At 46.5% G+C, this 22111-nt stretch overlaps 1 protein-coding gene across 5 annotated transcripts in view; it reads right to left on the minus strand.

Annotated features, from left to right (window-relative positions):
- The window catches only part of RALY (RALY heterogeneous nuclear ribonucleoprotein), a 281974-nt gene that overhangs the window by 6290 nt on the left and 253573 nt on the right, over positions 1–22111 (minus strand). For all 5 annotated transcript variants that reach the window (XM_048820190.2, XM_075118841.1, XM_048820192.2 and 2 more), the window contains 4 exons: positions 15453–15500; positions 13151–13311; positions 6744–6857; positions 3864–4009 (listed from right to left, as the gene is read on the minus strand). In XM_048820190.2, coding sequence (XP_048676147.2) covers positions 3864–4009; positions 6744–6857; positions 13151–13311; positions 15453–15500 — 469 coding nt within the window. The remainder of the gene's footprint in view (positions 1–3863; positions 4010–6743; positions 6858–13150; positions 13312–15452; positions 15501–22111) is intronic.

Here is a 22111-nt window from a genome sequence, read left to right on the forward strand (position 1 = left end):
AGGTGGGAGACCTGAGGTCTGCTGGGCAGCAGGGGACGTAAAGTTAGCCATTGCTAAGGTAAGCCTAAGTCCCCTTTGTGGATCTAGCCTCGAGGGCCCAAATTCGCTGTTCAAGTAAATAAGCCAAATTCCATCAAAGTCCATGGAGCTGCAGCCATTTACATCTGCAGGGAATTTGGCCCGAAACATGCAGACTGCCTCTCCCTGCATTGCCATGCTCGCTGCTTCTCTGGCACCCCAACCAAGCCACGCTGGCGGCTTGGCCGTGCAGACCTGCTGCAGGCACCCGTCCTGCTCACCTTCTGAACTCTACAGGGCTGGAGATGCCTCCTAAGGCCAGGGCATCTGACCCATTCCGTAAGAGGGCCCAGTTCCATTTCTATTTGAGGTCTGTGGACTGGGGTATTAAATTTAGGGCTCGATCACCCCAATCCCGCCGGGGTCCAGGGGAAACTGGCACAAACACCAGGGGCAGAATATGGCATTTGTGTAGTTACTAAACTTCTATTGTGGGATTTCCACAGGGACAAAGGAGGTAGGTGCCCTACTTCTATTGACTTTCAATGGGTGTTTGGTGTCTAACTCCCCTAGGTTCATTTAAATGTTACAGCCTTAGCCAATACCATTGTTAAATATTTCCATACGCTTTTTGGCAGTGTGGCCTAGCGGATAGCGTGCACTGAACTGAGATTCAGGAGATCTGAGTTCATTTATTCGTAGAGTCCAAGACCCAAAGGGACCATTACGATCATCTAGTCTGACCTCCCATATAACACAGGCCAGAGAACTGTCCCAACATAATTCCTAGAGCAGATCATTTAGAAAAACATTCAATCTTGATTTAAAAATAGCCAGTGATAGGGGGTCCACCACAATCCTTGGTAAATTGTTCCAATGGGTTCTATTCCCAACTCTGACACTGGCCTCTAATCTTGGACAAATCAATTTACATATCTTGCCTCAGTTTCACCATCTGTAAAATGGGGCTAACACTATCAACCTCCTTTGTAAAGCATGTTTGCAATCTACTGAGGAAAAGTGCTCTATAAGAGCTAAATATTCACTTCTTCACCTATACATTACTTATGTGGCTAGTGTCGTCCGTTTTATGCATCAAATTTAGATGCATGAGCTGTTGCTCAATGAACTCCTTGCCTGAGGAGATGGATGGTCACAAGAGATGCGCCCTCACCTTAGGAGACATGCAGGGGCAACTCCTGTATTGAGCATCTTGCGAAGTCTGCAGCAATGGAACTCCCCTCCTACACACCTTCTAAGCTGTGTAATACAGGCCTGACCCAAAGCCCATTAAAGGCAATGGAAGGGATCCCATCCATTTCCATGGGCTTTGGATGAGACCCTTGGAAGATGCTTCTCAAAAGGTGTGCAGAAGGGCAACTCATTCGGCTAAAGCTTATTTGTATCTGCTGAGGCATAAAGTGACTGGCTCATAGACTCAGATTTTAAGACCATAGCAGATCATGATGATCATCTACTCTGACTCCTTGTATAACAACGGTCATAGGACTTCACCCCACATTCTCTATGTAAATGACATATGCAAAAGAAGCTACATGTAAAGCTATGTGTCAAACAAAGAAGATGCTTATTGCGGTAGAGAACAGAGGCTCCAGTCGGGATCAAGGCCTCATTGTGCAAGGTGCTGTACACACACAGGAAGATTCAGTCCCTGCACCTCACGAGCTAACAGTTTAAGATATGTGGCCTATCTGAACTGGGGTTGCATCCATCTGGCTTTCACCCAGACAATCCAGGTTTTGGTTTCTGGGTCTGGGTGCCATTTAGGGTTGCCTGATGCCTGGTTTTTGGGGACCTGGCAACCCTAAATGGTACCCAAACCAAAAGTCTGGTTATCGCAGGGGCAGGGGAGGCACCGGGTCATTAACCCATGCCAGACCCTGCTCAGCCAGGGCCGCTTCCTACCTGCAGGCAGGCTCCTTCAGACAATGCAGCAAGCGATGGGGGAATGGGGGAGAGGAGCGAGCGATGGGGGCCAGGCCTCGGGGAAAGAGGTGAAGCCTCTGGGGGGAAGAGGTGGCAAAGAGGGCGGGGGGGGAGAGGGGGATGGGGGCTTAAGGGAAGAGGCAGAGCAAGGGCAGGGCCTCAGGGGTCCGGTTACCAGAAATTAGAAAGGTGGCAAACCTATAAATCAGACCAGGGGTGAATAACTTTTTTAGGTATGAGAGACTTCTGAGAAAAAGTAATAAAAGGCCCCGATCTTCAGGGACACCAACAGATGAGGACTGTTCTGGTTAAAGTGGTGTGAATACCTGTATTTTTTTTGGTTCACTGGCTGTTTAAAAAAAAAAAATTGTATGTTTTGGGCTGACTCGAAACAATTGTTTTTTGAAAATTTTGGAAAACCAAAAAGAAAAATCATTTGTTGCAGGTCGAAGGCAATGTTATATTCAACATGAAACAGAATGCTTTGTTTCATTTTCCAGCTTTTTTAAACTATACATTTTTTAAAAAGAAGTCCATTTCTGAACAAAAAGTCATTTTGCACTGAAAAATGGAAACATTTTGATTTTTTTCAGAATTTTTTTAGGCTTCTTTTCAACCAAAACAGTTTGGCGAAATCAACATGAATTCATGAAATATTTCAGTTGACATGAATCTGCATGTTCAGCAAAAAAAGTTTCAGATGAAAAATTTCACCTGGCTCTAGTTCTGATGTTTGTAAGTCAAGGGATACATAGAATGGAAGGAGCAAAAAAACCCATTGGAAGTTATTGCAGAAATGTTTAAACATTGCAATTTTGGGATTAAAATATCTTGAAAATGGCATTTGTGATTTAAAGTTTGTGCCTTAAAGTTTGTGAGAAAATGCCATCTGGTGGTAAGATGCAGCCTGACAAGTGGCAGGGCCTTTGAGAACTTTTTTTAGAGGACTGTGTGTGTTCATTATCAGAGTCTTGCTTTTAACCTTAATTTGGGGAAACAACTGAGCTTTCTCTAATTATAATATGCATTGCAAAGGCTCCTATCACGGTAGTATCTAAGCAGGGTCCTGATCTTGCAAAGCACTTAAGTAGATGCTTAACTACTACTGGGCGAATAGCCCAGTTGGCTTCAATGGGAGTAGTCACAACCCCAGATCCATACAGCATACCGTTAAACATGTACTTCATATTAAGCACATGTTTCAATCCCACTGAAGTCAATGGAACTTAAGCACATGTGTAAAGTTAAGCACATGCTTAAGTGCTGCCTTTAGTTGGGATGGGAATAAGTGCATGCTTCAGTGCTTTCCTGAATCAGAGCCCACATGCTTAAACTTAAGCATGTGTCAATGTTTTGCTGGGTTGAGGCCCAGGGCCTGTGCTGAGAAACAGCTGCCATAATTCCCCAGAGGTGGCCACATTTCAGTGGTGGGTGAAGGCTCTGCTTCTACAGATTTTGCAACCTGCTGTGAGAATTTGGGCTCTGTCTGGATGAAAGACACTCTGCAAATGCAAATCATTATGAATGTGGTGCTGTAATAACATATCTGTGCTACATGCTCCAGCACGTCTCAGAATCATTTATTACGGAGCAAAGCAATTTGTACAAACCAGGGATTAATTGTTACAAAAGCACAAATAAACATGGCCTGAATATGCAAAGCTAGCCATTTTTCTACAGCATCTCTGCGTACTGCAATTAATGTAATGCTTTCCATCATGGAGGAAGGGCTGGGGTAGGGGAATACAGCTGCAAACAATCACAGCATTAAAGATAGTGATTTATTTTTAAGAAGGAAAAATGAATTTTTCCGGTGGTTTTAATAAGCACCAGTAAAATTAGAGCTGGTTGATTAATTCCCTTAGCAGGGTGGGGGTTCCTCTCCCATTGTTGCTTACCAGTTCGTCTTCACAGTCATCTCGTGTGAGTCCCTCCTCTTCTCCCTCCTCCCCGTTCAGTGGCTCCTCCGTATTCATTTCTGCCTCTGATGCTGTGTCGTCCTGGGAGATCTCACTTTTGTTCCCATCTGCCTTCTTTCGTACCTCTGAGAGACAAGAGCCGGGGCAGCAAGGTCAGGAGGATGCAAAGGAAATGGAGGTGAAGGAACAGTTTGGAGTTACACTCAAATAGTCCAATGGGGGTCAGATAGTCAGAGCCCATGAGGAGCAAGTTTATAAATAATCGGCATGCGTCTCTTCCCACACTGGGATAACTCCACTTACTCGGGTGGAGCTAACCCACGCCGGTGTGTGTGTGGGGGGAGAACTGGATCCAGTGACTCAACTCTGATCTTCAGGAACCACTTCCACAAACGAGGATGGGACTGCCATCCAATCTTCAGTGGTGATTTTGTGGGGTGGATGCCTGTCCACTAGGATCTGCACTGAGACCCGCCCTATAGCTCCTCACAACTCTCAGTCATTACACTACCAACCGGGGCTGGATTTGAACCAGCAAAATCGGGGGATAGCAGGATCCATGTCCTGTTAGCTACTCTGTGAATCACCCAGCTCTGCAGCTGTGGGTATTTTAAGCATTCTCCCCCCTTTTCCATGATCCAATGTCCGTTTGCATGGGAATAAGAGCAGGAGTCTTCTCCATTCCAGTAGCTCAGGCTGAGCTACAAAGGGCCTATTTTCCAACACCATCAACATTCTCCTGAAGTTTGTACACTTAAATTCACCCTCTGCACCACCCAAGTCCTCACATAGGGTTTAAGAAGCGGTGACTAGCCCATGTGCTTGACCTCTGCAATAGGGGAGAATTCCGTGCCTTAGTGAAAAACATAATACAGCAAACCAGTCGAGTAAAACAACTCTACTGGCTGTAGCTGGAATCACCATGTCCTGTCACCAGAGGAATACAAATTGACTAAGGCGCTGTAGCCTGGGCACTTATACCGCACCCTGACAGTCCGGGCGTTTACCAATAGGTTGTAGTGTCTAAGAATTTGGAATCTTACCCCTTTGGCAAAGAAGTTGGCTGTCTCTGCTGCTAACTCTGAAGGAGAAATCGATTAGTGCCTATGGCTGGGAGCATGCTTCCCCTAGACTGAGGCCCTGACCATGCAAAGACTCATATGCCTGAGTTGACTTGACTCGTCCCTTTAAAGTCAATGGGGCTATTTGCAGTGTGTAGGGTTAACCCCCCTGTTTAAGTCTTTGCAGGACTGGGGCCTGAATTGTTAAAAGTAAAAGCAAGCGAGATCACTGAGTGCTTGGATGCACATTGGCTCTGCCTCAAGCTAAACCAACTCAACAGAGCCAGCTCTAAGGGCGAGCAGGGCTGTTGCATTGGGCACCAACATCCAGGGGGCACTGTTGCGCGGTGCCTTTTTTTTCTTGCTCTGCTCTGATTGGCCAGCCTTTTTCATTGTTATTTTTCTCGGCTGATTGGCCAGCTGTGGGGTTTGTTGGGTTGTTTTGTTTTGGGATTGTTTTCTGCTCAGCCACTGTGGGGGGTGGCTCTGAAAACTTTTTCCAACCTGGCCAGCTACATAGCTCAGGCCACTCTTGAGAGCCAGGTCAGGGTTATCAGGGCATCCACACCCAAATCTTTGCCAACTAGGGTTGCAAACCCTCCAGGATTGTCCTGGAGTTTCCAGGAATTAAAGATTAATTTCAAATTAAAGATTATGTCATGTTATGAAACCTCCCGTAATACTTACAGCCGAAATTGGCAACCCTGAATGCCAACTCGGGCGGGAGAGTTAGCAGGGACTGGAGGCATAGGAACATTTAGCAATGAAATTTGAAAGGATGACTCAGCATTGCCAATTCTCACAATTTTATCACAAGTCTCATGATACTTGAAGCCCCAGCTCCTCAAATCATGTGACGATGAGCTAGATTGTCAAAGGTATTTAGACACCTAACAATGCAATGGTGTCTAGCAGGATTTTCAAAAGTGCCCATGCTTTAAAAGGCATTTAGGCACCTCTCTGTATCTTTAGGCACCTAAATGTCTTTAAATATTTGGTGAATATCTCAGCTTTCTTTTAAAATGGCAAGTTTGTTTCTAGCCATCTTGGCTACATAGAAAAGCTTGAAAACATGACCCTAGTGTATCCCCAGGGCTCAGAAACCAGAAAGCTAGGAACCCCTGCCCCCCAATTCATTATTTTTGAAATTTTCCTGATTTAAAAGTGAAGCTCATGATTTCTGGGGACCTGACATGCTTTCTGAAACTCGTGGGGTTGGCAGTGCTGGATTTCAGAATCAAGATTCACCACGTTTTGTTGTGATTTTTAAGGGGGGTCCAGATTTGTGGATGGTGGGGGGGGGGTGAGAGGAAGGGGAAGCATACCATTTCTCTTTTTCCTTTCTTTTTTGCTTGAAATAGGACAATTTTTGAGTGAGCATGGATTGAGTCTTCACTCAAACATGGATCAAGTCTGAAGCTTAAAGCCCACAGAGTTGTGGATTTCAATTTCAGGCAAAACTGAATTTACACCAGAAACACGCAAAGACCATTGTGTGCGACAATTTCACCAGTTAGCAGAAATATGGATTTCAAACTCCTCAGGGCAGGCACCTCATATCCATTTTGGTTTGCAGTGTACCCAGCATGCTCTAGGTGCTATATAAACACAAAATAACAGCATCTTAGAAAGTGGTGATCCAATGGGGTAATAACTTAAAGTAACAGCCAATACAAGAATACAGGCCTCAAGTGCCCAAAGAATGGCCTGCAAAGTCGAAATAACTGGTTTTGAAATGGGCTGCTCTGCATTTGACCTCCTTGCCCTCTCTCAGTGCCATTATGTGCAGCTAACTGACCTGTGCATGATTTCTGTTCTTCAGCAATCTGCTCCAATCTGCCCAGAAGAGCATCAATGTTGGATTTGATCTGTGTCAGCTCGGTTTTGATTGTCTGCAGCTCATTGCATTTCACTTCAAAGAAGAGAGGGAGAAGGACAGGCTTTATTCCATGTTGTTATTTTACATATTAGCGTTTGATTGGTTTTTAAAAAAGATTTTGGATTAGTCACAAAACCTTCAGCCCTAACAGAGCTTGGCAGCCACAGCAACACTGTGGAAATCTCCCAGTGACTGGGATGGTGGGGATGCAATCAGGGATAATCTGGGGTGTCAACACGGAAACTGTTCGGAGCCACTGAAGAGACGGGGTGGGGACTGCTTCAATGGGACATCCTAGGAAATGAGATGGGATATAACTGGGGCAGCTAGCAGTGCACTCCCAACAGGAGTTAGAGCTGGAGGCTGTTGTAACTGTATAAATATTATGCACACATGTAAACCCACTGCATGGAAATCCTGGGGCTGCCCGTCAGCCTGCTCCACTCACTGGGGGCCAGGTGGAATTCCAGGGGCCCTGTCCAAGAAACACTGACAAGTGGGACAGGTTGAGACTTTTGGGAAAAGCCCATTGCCTCTTTGCTGTCCCAGCAGTAACCTGCTCCCTCCTTCTCTGGCCTGCCTTTCTGATGTGATTCACTTCCTGCTGCAAGTTACTGATCATATCATTGGGCAAGGTGGTACCAACAATAAGGGGGAGACAGGAGGTTAGACTGTGGCCTGGGTGGAACTGGTATGAAGCCAGCATGAGCTGGGAACCACTGTTGTCAGGCTCAAACAGTTCCTGGCTAGCAGAGCTCCCCTCAGTCTCCATGTTACACTCCCCATTCCCAGCCACTAGCCAGCAGCACTGTAACTTTCCTTTCTCGGAACAAATTACTGTGTCCCATTCCTGCACACAGAGCTTTGATTGCTTAGGCCAGCAGAGTCTGGGAGCAGGGCTGCTGCTGTCCATACCAGAACTCACAGGAGCCCGCTGATGTTCCCAGCGCAGGCCTGCAAGTCCACATCCCAGGACAATTACAAAGTCCCAAACTGACTTTGGATGTTGGATCTGTATATGCGGACCCTGTGTTGGCATGTGCCAATGGGCATATGTGTGAACACTTGGGCAGCTTTGAGCACCAACGGGAGAGGTGCACATCTACCGAAATGGCATGCACGAATGTGCTGCCAGCAAATCTGGAGGGGGTACCAGATGCAGTTGCACATTTACTAGGTCTATTTTAGACAGAGCCTTTGAAAATCCAGCCTGCATCTTCACCCCTTGACTTTGGAAACCACTGAGAAGGCTTGGGCTGATTATGTCAGGACCCACTTGCTGCCAGTCCCCTTAGGGCAGGGAGAGGCCCAGAACCCACATGCTGGCGCCCCTGGAACAGGTATCGGGAGGGTCACATTTTGTACCTTACTCAACTTGCAGCAATGTCTGCCCCCCTGATTTTGGTTTATGTCGCCCACACCTGTCAGCAGGTAGCTGTGCTAGTTCCAACCGGGACGGGTCATCACGGTATCTTGGCCTTACCCACAGAGCCCAGGTGCATGGTCATTTCATTTCCCTTGCAATAATTTCCTCAAGCGGGAAGCTCCATACTTCACCCTCAGGCCCAAACTTTAGAGTAGCAGCAGGGCTGGATTACCCAATAGGCAGACTAAACACGTGCTTAGGGCACCAGCAAAGCAGGGGGTACAAAAAAAAAAAAAAAGAGATTTCTTTTGGAAAAAATGTAATATTTCAAAAAAAGCGTCGAAGTAGTCATCATGGGAAAAACCAGAACTTTGTTAGACTTCCTTATACTCCACTCCACACTCTTCCCCCATTTTTCTGTTCTCTTTTTATTACTTATCCCCACCTAAACCAGGGGGGCATCCTACTAACGTAGATTGAAATAATGCGAGGAAATCAGATCCTGTCATGTATTGCAATAAATTTATGTTTTATTATTGTTATATTCTTCTGAGTTATACGTACTTGATTCATTTTTTTCTTTCCTATATATATATATATATTATATATATACATAAAATAGTGTACGTTGTGTAATTTTTTTTTTTTTTTAAGTTCAGATAACTGAGATAAGGGGCAGGATGAAACGTAACCAACTGAGTGGAGCACAGAAACATAAACTGGTGGAAGAAAAGAAACAAAAAACTAGTGAAATTTTCCAAAATCTTCCAAAGCTGACATCATTTTTCAAAGCGAATCCAACAGAAGTAACATCTTCTCTCAGTAGCACAGACATTGTTCCAAAACCTGTAGTTGTTTCAGAGACTGACCCTTCTTCTATTGGTGAAACAAACACCATTCCAGAACATGTGGATGTGTCAGAGACTGTAACTGATCATCCTACTCCTGGTGGTAAAACAGACATTGTTCTAGAAGGTATGGCTGTGTCAGAGACTGAACTTGCTCATGCTGTAAATAATAGGAGAAAAGATCCTGGTATGTGGGTTGATTTTAGTACCGATGATGTTGCTTACTGGATAGATCATGGACCAAATGACTGTCAACACCACACCGGGCCATTTGAGAAATCACGTCGGACTTTTACCAATGGCAAACAAACAAGATATTGTCCACAAAAAATACGTTTTGGCATGAAAGTGAATGGTGAGAAATACACTCAAGAATGGCTACTGTATTCACCATCAACAGGGTCTGTGTACTGTTTTCTTTGCAAAATTTTTGCATATAAACCTTCAACATCCCGGTTTGCTGCAGATGGATCTAGTGACTGGAGGAACACTGTTTTAATTGAACAACATGAAAACAGCACTACTCACAGAGATTCAATGTTGACATATTTAAATCAAAGACAGTGCTTTGGATTGACACAAAAATTGGAAGAACAAATTAAAGGGGAGCGTGAATACTGGCAACATGTCTTGCAGCGTGTTATAGCCTTTATTCAAACATTAGCTGAATGTAGTCTGCCTTTCCGGGGATCAAATGACACATTTGGAACATTGCATAATGGAAATTTCTTGGGATTGTGGGTCAGTTTGACCCATTTTTAGCAGGCCATATCTCAAAATATGGGGATGCTGGCAAAGGTAACCCATCATACTTATCCAAGACAATATATGATGAACTCATTGGTCTAATGAGTGACAAAGTTCGTTCAGCTATTGTGGATGAAATAAGTACTGCTGGGTACTCCAGTTTATCTGTTGACTCTACACCTGATCTTTCACATATTGAACAATTGAGTATTGCACTAAGATATGTGTCTCCCACAGATGGAAAACCAGTTGAACGATTTATAACATTCCTCAATTTGAAAAGCCACACTGAACTAGAGTTTGTATTCATGTTGACCATGTGGAATGAAATTTTACAACACTTTTACCACACAAGTCAAGCTCTCCAAGAAAAAGAATTGGATTTGAAAACATGTGCAGACATCTGTCAATCATTAGCAGACCACTTACACACTTTGAGGAATGATTTCGAAAGATTTGAAGACATATCAAAAGGTATCTTGCCTGATACTAACTTCAAAGAAGCCCAGTCCCGCAAGCGAATCAGGAAAAAACAAGCAAATGATAGCAGTGCAACAGAAACAGCATTGAATCCTAGAGGCAAATTTCGCGTATCTACTTACTACGCTATAATTGATACACTTGAAACTCATATGAAGAGGAGAGGTGAAGTGTACAAAGAAATATCACATAGATTTTCTTTTCTAAACAATATGGACTTATCTGACGAACAATATTCACAAGGTTCCCAAAAGCTAGTTGACTCATATCCTGTTGACTTGAACATGAATTTCTGTGGAGAAGTACGGCAGTTCCATTGTTATATGAACGCAAAGTTTAATGAAACAGGAAAAATGAAATTCAGTCACATTGATCTTCATGACACAATATTGAAAGAGGGAATACAATGTGTATTTCCAAATGTAGAGATCGCACGACGTATTTTTCTAACATTGATGATTACTAATTGCTCCACAGAACGCTCTTTTTCTCAGCTGAAAAGAATAAAAAACCCTCAGAGAACAACAATGTATCAGGACAGACTTGATTCACTTTCCCTATTGTGCATGGAAGCGGACATGCTTCATCGAGTCAGCTTCGATGAACTTATCCAGAATTTTGCAATCAGAAAATCTAGAAAGAAGCTATTTTAATTTCAGCATACATGTAAGTTTTGAGTCATTTCAAAAAATAAAATTTTATTTTACAGTATAGTATTGTTTTTATTTTGAATTACATATGAGGGGGCACCATAATCTTTTCAGTGCTTAGGGCCTCTAAAGGTCTTAATCCGGCCCTGAGTAGCAGGGAATGACATTGCCATAGGTGCTGACTCTGTGGGTGCTCCAGAGCTGAAGCAACCAGGGAAAAATAGTGGATGCTTAGCACCCACTGGCAGCCCCCCCGGTTAGTGCCTCCCCCTCCTCTCAGCATCTCCTGTTCCCCCCAGCTCCTCCCAACCACCGTGATCAGCTGTTCCGCGGCATGCAGGAAGTGTGGGGTGGAGGGGCAGAGTGAGGGCAGGGCATGCTCAGGTGAGGGGTGGAACAGGGCGGGGTGGGGCGGAGTGGGGGCAGGAAGAGGTGAGGTGGGGTGGAGCGAGGGCAGAGCGGGGGTGGGAAGAAGTGAGGTAGGGCTTGGGGGAAGGGGTGGAGTGGGGGCACGGCCAGGGGTGGAGTGGGGGTTCAAGCACCCGCAGGCAACTAAGAAAGACGCCGCCTATGGACATTGTCCATGCAATCAGAGCCTGTGAAATCCTGCATGCTGACAGTTTAGTGAAGTCAGTGCTGCTGATTTACATGTAGCCATTGACATGCAGGACAGAGTATATCTTGGGAACACCCACTCCAAATTCCAGGCTGGCACTTTACAACGACCAAAGAGGAGACTGCCTGTAAAGCGCTAGTTTTACGCTGAGCCCAGTGCTGCTGGAACAGGACTTTGGGAGTTAAATCAGCTCTCTTGGCCCCTCGTGCAGGAGTCTCAGGTCTCGGTAATCTGGGACATTTCAGTGCACAATGTGCCAATACTGCCCATCTTCACTGGCGAGCAGTACCTGGAAATGGCGAGCAAGGAACAGCCTTTGGCTGAGTTCTTCGGAAGGACTGAGTATGCTCAGATGGAGGATTGTAAAATAGGGAACCACGTGCAGCCTTAGGAGAAAGTGTAACCAACAAATAATAATATCAAATCAATCCTTTGGGTGAAATCCTGGCCCCACTGAACCACTGACTCCCGGGATTTCACCCTTTGTACAACACAGAACCTTGCTAGCTTCTCTTAATTCGCCGCTTGTCAACTACTGACTGTTGTATATCGGTGAGTGAAACAACAGGATTTAAAAGAAAGGAAGGTCAGTGCATCCCTGGATATTCGCCCTTGGTTTGTTTGGAAAAGCAGCTGAATGTTAATTATTTAGAAGACTTCACAATACACGTTGCACGGTATATTGTGTAAATGTCTTAGAAATATGAGGCCTCATTATAGATCTGTGCCAATGAGTCCGGGTTGAGAGGTGGGGTGAGTCTGACTTTATGACTGTGCATGATGGGGTGTGCAAAGTAGCCAAGTGTGAATTAGAAGGGCTTGCCTGTGTACACACTGCATTTCCTCCAGAGATTTTGCAGATCCTTACAAAGTACGTTGGTGTCATTATCCCCATATTACAGATGGGGGAACCGAGGCACAGGAAAGGGAAACTGACTTACCACGCAGCAGGCCAGTGGTAGAATTAAGAACAGAACCCAGTTCTTCTGAGTTCTGCTGCCTTGATCTCATGTTGCCGCCTTATCGTTCCCAGCCACCCGCTCCCTATTATTGCAGCTGCCGTTATATGTGAACAGCTAGAACTCCTTCTTACTGGTGAACCAAACCAAAGACCCATTCAGTTACTCTGTCGAGCAGGTACAAGTAGAAGCATATATTAGGTTTTCGTATTTTTATATTTTATTTTAATCTATGGTCCCTGGGCTCCTGACAAATTACCAATATGGCCCTTGCTCTTCCAAAGAATGAGCACCCTGCTCTGAATTACGGGTCAGCTCCAGGTGTATTTAATTAGTGTAATTAAGGAGGAAGCACAATCTAATGGTTAGAGCATGGGACTGAGAGGCAGGACACCTGGGTTCTTTTCCCAGCTCTATCAATGACTTGTCCACTGATTTAGGGCAAGTCACTTTCCATCTCCATATTAGAGAGTTTCCCCATCTGTAACATGGGGATAATAATATTCACAAGGGGGCTGTGAGCCTTAATTGATCAGAGCTTGGGAAACACTTGGAGTTTCTCAGTTGGCCAGTGTTTTATAATCTATCATACAGGTGATCTGATGGGATGTTGGCACCTTGTCCCTTGTGTTTGATCTACCTGCGTACATAGGTACTCACATTTTAATTTGGCAGAGCTGTTTGCAATGGCGGCTGATCTGGCGAAAAGTTTGACGGGGAGCGTTGCTTTTACACGTCGGACTAAGGGGATGGTCACCCGGGGACGCTTCACAGGAACCACCCTGGGGACCGGAGAGACCCGGCCTCGATACTCGAAAAGCCTGTGTGTGTGAAAACAGGTTACAGTCTGCAAACAGTGGAGTGAAAGCCGCACTTTCAGCATGAAACAGGACTTGGGAGATAGGCCAGCAATAGTCACAAAGGGGAACGGTGCATAATCATGCCGCTAGAGGTTGCTGCCACTACACACAAACGAGCTGCTGCTACATGACACCATGAAGAGTGAGACAAGGTGGGGGAGGTGATATCTTTTATTGGACAGACTTGTGTTGGTGAGAGAGAGAGACAAGCTTTCAAGCTTACACAGAGCTCTTCTTGTCTCTCTCACCCACAGAAGCTGGTCCAATAGAAGGTATTACCTCGCCCACCTTGTCTCTCTAGTACCCTGGGACGAACACGGCTACAACACCACTGCAAACACCCTGACTAGTGACAGAAAGGAACCAGGACTCTGGCATACAGTTTGATGGTACACGTTTCAGCCCTTATGCTGGCAATTTCTCTGCATGCTGAGATCACTCTCGCTAAATGCAGTGGTCTGTTATGTAATGTGTTTTGTTAACCTGCCCCTGAAGGCTTTTATTCTCAGAAATAATTGAGGGGATCAAGACCCTGTAAGGGCTGGGGTGCATTTACAGGGGAAGGACCTTTGGTTCCTCTCCCCCCTTCCATTCTTCCCCTTCTCCTTCCTTTGCATTTCCTCTCCCCACCCCCCAACCTCCCAGCCATCCCTGTTTATACCCTGTGTTGCAAGAAGCTGGCAGGACGGAGGGGGCAAGTGACCTTTGAGATTGTCCATGGCTTCTACCATTGTGAGATTTGACATGAGCAGAGGAGATGCCTTTACATTTATCAAGGCTACATCCAGACAGGTGGATGCCCTGTTCCCTCCTCTCTGCCACCAAACCATTGCCCTCCAGCCAAATGGCATCTTTTCAACATGAGTAGCCACTAGCTTCAGCAGTGCTGAGCAAGCCAAGGATAACAGGAATCCCCAAGGCCTGGTTGGGGGATGGCAAGCTGTGAGGGGGAAGGGGAAGGCAGGCAGCAGAGGAAGGAGAGGAAGGCTGGACTGCAACATAGGCATAGACACAGAGCCCACTATGTAGAAACGCTACCTCCTTACTCAGCAGATCTGTGTAGGAGTCCTAGCTACTTCCTTTACTGATGCAAACAGGTGTTTGCTCCTTGGTCTCCCTGCAGCTCCAGCAGGGCAAACTGGAGTCTGTTCGTTAATTTCTGATCCCAGAATATTTATTCCCGAGAGGGGGTTCAGCTCCATGGCTGAGGGTGAAACTCCGCCCCCTGCCCATGCAGACAGCCAGCACAAGGTCTAGGCGCCACCGACGGTGAATGTTACACACCTTCCTGGAAATCACAAAGAGTAACAGATGGACCCAAAAAACCCAAAGGTCCAGTCTCAGCTCGGCTTCTTTTACACTGCTGCTGAAGGGCTCCTAAGTGGTTCCTAGGCCTTGTGCTGTCTCTGCACAGGGAGGAACGTCACCCCAGGGCTGCCATTTAGAAAAACACACCCTCACACCTGTCTGCTGAGCAGCTTTGCGCTCAGGACACAGAGGGACTGATCCTGTGAGGAACTGGGGGCATGCATAAAGTCAGTGGAAGTTGCGGGGGCACTCACGGCCGCGCAGCAGTCCCTGCCTGAGGACAGCAGCACATTAAAAGCTACAGATCTGAGACAGGGAAATAATTTGGTCTGTTTCTCCCTCCCTCACTGATTTGCAGAGTGGAGTGTGATATTCACCCCCTTCCCACCTTCCCAACCTACACCCCTCTTGTGTGGTATTCATCCACATAACATCCCCCACCATTCCCGGGGTGGGTTGACTTGACCCAGCTCAGAACCATCTAGCTCAGCCTGGTCTGGGAAGGAAACATGGAGGGGGCTCCTCCTCTCACCTCTTACCTGCTCCTTCTGCTTATCTAGCATGGCCACCTCTCAATCTCACCCCACTTAGTGCCGCTCCTGTCTCCTGTACCTCCCCAGCTGGTTTCAGACCTCATCTGAAAACTCCTCTTTTCTGCCACTGCCTCGCCTTTGCAAAGTCTCTCTCCCCCAGCTCTGCTGTTCTTTATTCTACTCTGCCCAGTGTTTTGGGCTGTGGCTCATGGAGAAGCATACACAGAATACAGCACTGCTGGCGATCGCTCCTCCGCTCACCTGTCGTAGAAGTCATCTCTGTAGTAGTCATAGTCAAAGTCGTATCCACTATAGAGACAAGAAGATGGAAAGCTCTGATTAATTAGCATTGTTACTAGCACTATTGTAATTAATCTATTCCTGCTGCAAATGAAACATTTTATGTTGTTAAAAATCCCAGTCCTTTAGCTTCATCGTTTTCTAGAGCCTTGTTTTACAAGTGTGAATGTAACCAATCATAGATTCATAGATTGATAGACATTTAGGTCAGAAGGGACCATTATGATCATCTAGTCTGACCTCCTGCACAACGCAGGCCACAGAATTTCACCCACCACTCCTACAAAAAAAACCTCACACCTATATCTGTGCTATTGAAGTCCTCAAATTGTAGTTTAAAGACTTCAAGGAGCAGAGAATCCTCCAGCAAGTGACCCGTGCCCCATGCTACAGAGGAAGGCGAAAAACCTCCAGGGCCTCTTCCAATCTGCCCTGGAGGAAAATTCCTTCCCGACCCCAAATATGGCGATCAGCTAAACCCTGAGCATATGGGCAAGATTCATCAGCCAGATACTACAGAAAATTCTTTCCTGGGTAACTCGGATCTCACATCATCTTCCACAGTGGGCCAGTTCTGGAGCATAGGAACACAGGACCTGCCAGATTGGGTCACCCCTGGGCTCCATAAAGCCCAGTATCTTGGCTCTGACAGTGACCAGCACCAGTTGCTTCATATGAAGGCTTTAGAACCCCATAATAGGCAGGCAGTTGTGGGATAATCTACCCCCATGAAGGTCACCTCCTAATCCCTACCAGTTATACTGGGTTAAATCCTGAAATGTGATGTTTTTATCTCTTCCAGAACTGTTTGTCGGCATTCACTGTTGTAACTGGGTGTTCATGCTAACCCATCTCATTGAGTTATTTGCCTCAGCATCATCATGTGGCAGTGAGTTTCACAGGCTAATTATGCATTGCATGGAAAAGAATTTCCTTTCATCAGTTTCAAATTTGCCACTTTCCAGTTTCACTGAAGGTCCCGTTGTTCTTGTGAGACAGGGAGAGCAGAAGTTCCCAATCTGCCTGCTCTGTCCTCTTCATTATTCTACATACTTCTATCATGATGCCTCTGACTCATCTCCTGTCAGGTAAACAATCCCAGTCTTTTCAATCTCTCTGTGTATGAGCTATGAGGGACTGATTCTGCCCTCACTTACATGGGTAGGTCAGAGGTGATGCTATTAAAGTCGTTGGAGTTACCCCAGTGTAAAATTGGTGCAAGTGTGCTCTGAATCAGGTCCAGCATTCGCTGGTGGGCTGACTTCTCCCAGCTCAGAAGGATCTGGGTCAGCACAGCCTGGTCTGGGAAAGAAATATGTAGGTTGAGCCATCTGCTTATCTAGCCTCTCTTTCTCATCTCAGGTTCTCCCCAGCTGTGCAACAGCCTCCTCCTGCACAGCCCCATCCTTCTAGGGCTGGCTCTGAGTAACCCCCTCTTGGGAGTTCAAGCCAGTTTTCCACTGGCTTTGTGTTTATTCTCCCCCTTTGCGTCCGCTGCTCTGTGCAGACCTCCCTGCTCTTCCGCCTAAGAGATTATGGACCCTCTCACAAGCTGCTGCCGGTGGCTCTGGAATCTCTCTCCATGCCTGCACTTTTCTGCACAGCTGCCCTTTGCCACATTTAGCCTTAACATGGATCAATTTCAATTTCCTTCCTCAGCCTTTGTCCCTGCTATTTTAATACGTATAATGCTTATTATCGAGGACATGCAGTTCTGCTCCAGCACCCTCATTACACCTGCTCCTGATACCTTTATAAATGATATTGACCTTTTCTCTGATAATCCTCCTCTTTGCTCTCCCCAGCACCGTCTGCTAGGAGCTACAGCTCCTCAAAGGCAAGACCCACTTCTAAATGCTTCTTTCCTCCCCACATCATGGGAAATACTAGGCAGGCAGTTTTCCATACCAGGCAGCCCATCTGCTTAGTTTCTGCAAGCATGAAGTCAGTTCCCCCCAGAGACAACACCCCTCACATACACACAAACGAGCAGGCAATGTCTGCACTGGGGAAGAAGGATGAAAGTGGCTGTCTGCCGACACTAGGCAGGTAGGTCAGAGTTGGGAGGGTGATCTGTACTTGGGAGGAGGGAGGCTGGGGAGCTGAATGCACTGGACAGGATGCTTGTCTGCTGCGGCATGTGCTTGCAGCACAACCCCCCAGCCTGCATCCCAGCCGGTGCACTCCAGCGAGGACTTGCTGCATAAGTGTTCATGCCAAAGCATCCATGCACTTTGTGCCCACTCAACTGGTGCCCAAGCATTGTCTGAGTAGCGCGTGCAGGTTGGGGTGTGGCCTGTATGGAAAAGCGATTGTACACTTTTACACCCGCACTACGGAAAACATAAGTGCTTTAGCTAGAGTATGAGGCTGGATAAAGTGGGAGCCAATCCGAGCATTCATCTCATGTTCAGAACCAGCCCAAATTCTTTCAGAAGTTCAAAGCATGGTTAACTTATTTTCTTTGCAACACAGCTCTGCAATTACTGCTTTGAACCATGATCAGAAATACTCCCTGTCTGCAGTGGTACCCATCTCGGATGGACATTAGTCTATTCTCAGGGCTGAATTAAGGCATAACATTTATAGCCCTGTGTCTAGCCCTGTGTCTAAGGCCCCAGCTTCTGGAGTCACAGAATTACATCAGAATTTTAGCACCACCTAAAACAGTATGTTTCTAGCCCTCCTTGTTGTGAATAAAAGCTTGAAAATGTAACCTGAGTGTATCTGATGCAATGATATCTGCCTGAGTCTGCAGGCAGCACCGTGAGGTGTGAACTGCTCACTACTCTGAGAGGCCCTGCCAACATGACCCTAACAAAGAACTCTGTGTGTGACAGGGGAAGAAAAGTCCTTCAAGCCCATCCCTCCTAGCCAAGCAGATTTACTCCAGCTGCAAGGCAAAGTATTGGGATGCCCCAGTTGCTAGTCCTTGGGGGAGAAAAGAGGGTCCCATGGCACTGCCTCTCTGGGACAGAACCTTGGGGAGTCCTGTGTTGTGGTGTCAGGAGGGACCCAGGTTACCTTTATCTGGCCCTGTCTGTCCTAAGATTTCTATCTCTCCTTCTAGACTGCAGAGCTTTGGAGAAACACAGGAACTTCGGGATGCTTATCTGAAAATCTCCTTTCAAAACATTCTGCCCCTAGTTCCAGCAAGAGTTTGTGGACTAAGTTAGCTCTAGGGCTGGTCTACACGAGCCTGACCTGGCTATGTTGCTCAAGCGCGTGAAAAATCCACACCCTGAGTGACATAGTTAAACCGACCTAAGTCCCCATGTAGACAATGCTAGGTCAAGAAGAATTCTTCCATCGACCTAGCTACCACCTCTCAGGCAGATGGTTTAACTACACCGATGGGAGAGCCCCTCCTGTTAGCGTACGTAGTGTCCACACTGAAGCACTACAGCAGCACCCCTGCAGCGTTTCAACTGTAGACGAGCCCTAGTGTGAGTGAAGGGAAATAGAGGAAAGAGTCCTAGATCTCGTTGCCTGTTGGCCCTGGTTACACTCCTGCGCTCACACGTTTCATCATCTCTCTCTAGCATCTAATTCTCCTTGTTTCTGCATTACACAGTCCTCCTTGCTAGGCTCATTGAGAGAGTAAATAAGCGTGAAGCTTGTGAAACAGGAAAGCAGTAGGATTCGGCAGTCTGTCACGGTGGAACCATATGGACACAGGCTGGTATTGTCCAAGGAGCCTAAGGGAGTGAGATACCCAACTCCTTTTGAATTCCAGTGGGATCTGGGCACTTCCTTCCTGTATTCTCCATGTATAAAGACATCCCCAGAGGAACAAGCCTGGCACTTTGGGCTAGATTCCCAGCTGGTGTAAACTAGCCCAGTTCCTTTGACATCACTAGAGCTGCTCCGATTTACTCCTGCTGGGAGGATGAGTAAGGGGCAGCGGCAGCTAAGAGAATGTTTAATACACTGCTTCCCCAGCTGGGATACCGGCCATGGTCATCAGAACCAAACTGGTGCTGTTCTCTTGGGCCTGAATTTCGATCAAGATGCGGTGGTTTGCTTGGCCAGAGAGAGAGAGAGCGAGAGAGCGAATGTATGCACGTGCACACCAGAGGTGTCACTATTAAATTTCTTGTCTTTAGTACACCCTGGAGACTCGATAACAGTCTCTCCACCCTGCAGCTGTTTTTCACAAGAGGAAAACACATAAGACGCGCAGAGGACTTTCAAAGCACTTCAGAGACAGTGACTGCTTTGCTCAGGCCAGATATCCCGGCATGCCAAGGCCCATAGCACAGCAAGGAAAATGCAGCTGCTGAATGTACCAGGATCGTCCAGGTAAAACACAGCTGCTGCCAAATGTATCTGGTGCGCACCCGCTGTGCTGCTGATTAACACGTGCATCCACAGAGAAAGCAGCGACTATGCTCTTGACTAACTATAGCAGGTTCGCTTTAAGTACGGAGAGGTGAACCAGGCTGGATAAAATAAAAAATGATTCTGGCAGAGGTCCATCCATCTGTGCTTCCAACGTTCTCTTGTATCTCCACAACAACACTCTGTGCTCTCACACACCCAGCGTCTGTCCTGGGGAAACCCGGAGCACTCTGTTTGCGGGGGGGCTGGAGGCGCCATGGGGTTTGTGGTTCAGGGAAGGTTTGGGAAACAGACTGCAGTCAATGGGGCAGTGCTCACTGGGGTTTCAGATTCTGCTCTCTGAGATGGAAGGTTTCATAGAATCGTAGGACTGGAAGGGACCTCGAGAGGTCATCTAGTCCAGTTCCCTGCACTCATAGTAGGACTATTATCTAGACCATCCCTGACAGGTGTTTGTCTAACCTGCTCTTAAAAACCTCCAATAATGGAGATTCCACAACCTCCCTAGACAATTTATTCCACTGCATAATCATCCTGACAGTTAGGAAGTTTTTCCTAATGTCCAATCTAAACCTGCAATTTAAGCCCAGTGCTTCTTGTCCTATCCTCAGAGGTTAAGGAGAACAATTTTTCTCCCTCCTCCTCTTTGTCACAATCTTTTATGTACTTGAAAACTGTTATCATGTTGCCCCTCAGTCCACTCTTCCAGAGTAAACAAACCCAATTTTTTCAATCTTCCCTCGTACGTCATGTTTTCTAGACCTTTAATCATTTTTGTTGCTCTTCTTTGGACTTTCTCCAATTTGTCCACATATTTCCTGAAAGGTGGCACCCAGAACTGGACACAATACTCCAGCAGAGGCCTAATCAGCACAGAGTAGAGCGGAAGAATTACTTCTCGTGTCTTGCTTACAACACTCCTGCTAATACATCCCACAATGACGTTTGCTTTTTTTGCAACAGTGTTACACTGTTGACTCATGTTTAGCTTGTGATCCATTCGGACCCCCAGATCCCTTTCTGCAGTACTCCTTCCTAGGCAGTCATTTCCCGTTTTGTATGTGTGCAACTGATTGTTCCTTCCTAAGTGGAGTACTTTGCATTTGTCCTTACTGAATTAGCTGTAGTGGTCCATGATAATGGATGGGATGAACACAGATGATGGCCCACAAGAAAGTACCTTACAAAGTTAGGCTGCACCCATTCAACAACTACTTACCACATCACTAACTGTGGCTAAAAACATGGGCGTGGTAAGAGGCTTTGACCTCACCCCCTCTTCAGCGGCAGAGTGTGGCATGGCTGAGAACCTGGCCCACAGATTGTGTCCTCACAGCACATGATTATAAGTGGTTACTAACCAGTGAATTTTAACCATCTACCCACAGTGCTGAACAGACCTGGACGAAGTCTGTCTATTGCGCTCATATAGAAGAATCACCTATTCCAGCATCTTCCTATCCCTACCTATAAAATGGTCTGTGTTCTTCTCCCTGGACACCTTTCTGTACCTGGCAGTCAAAGCAGATTCCAACCATACCAGCTCTTGCTGGGATCCTGTTCCCAAAGGTTAGGAGATGGGTGACTCTACAGAGGGAAATGTTCCCACCATCCATAGGCTGGGGAGGCAGGTGGTAGCATCTCTGCATGGCCCCCATAACTCCAACCCAGAGAAATCACTCTCTTTAGTCACCGCAGTAATTCATTCCATGTGCATGCTCACTGCCAGACCTTGCAGGTGGGAAGCTTGCAGTGGCTGGGGTAGAGGAAGGGAGGTTACACTGGGAATCACAGGAGGCATAAAGTCCAGTACACTCAGTACCTCTTTGAATCATTCTTGCTTCTCTCCTTTCCTGCCCAGTTGATTTTTCACTGCTCCTCTCAGATCGCTGTCGACCTTTAGTACCTTTAGTTACTAATCGCGTCCTTGAAGCTCGCTCTGAATTAGCGTTCCTCTAAGGCCCTGATCCTGCGGTCGGAACCAGGCGGATGGAACTAAGGGCCCTAGGGGTTCCACATATGCACAGGGGCAGCCCAGGTGGATCTCATTTTAGGACAGGTTTCAGAGGAACAGCCGTGTTAGTCTGTATTCGCAAAAAGAAAAGGAGTACTTGTGGCACCTTAGAGACTAACCAATTTATTTGAGCATGAGCTTTCGTGAGCAAGTGAGCTGTAGCTCACGAAAGCTCATGCTCAAATAAATTGGTTAGTCTCTAAGGTGCCACAAGTACTCCTTTTCTCATTTTAGGACCTGAGCCTATTTTGTTGATGGGCCGAAT

This window comes from Caretta caretta, chromosome 13 (assembly GCF_965140235.1).
Source record: "Caretta caretta isolate rCarCar2 chromosome 13, rCarCar1.hap1, whole genome shotgun sequence".
Classification (NCBI taxonomy): domain Eukaryota; kingdom Metazoa; phylum Chordata; order Testudines; family Cheloniidae; genus Caretta; species Caretta caretta.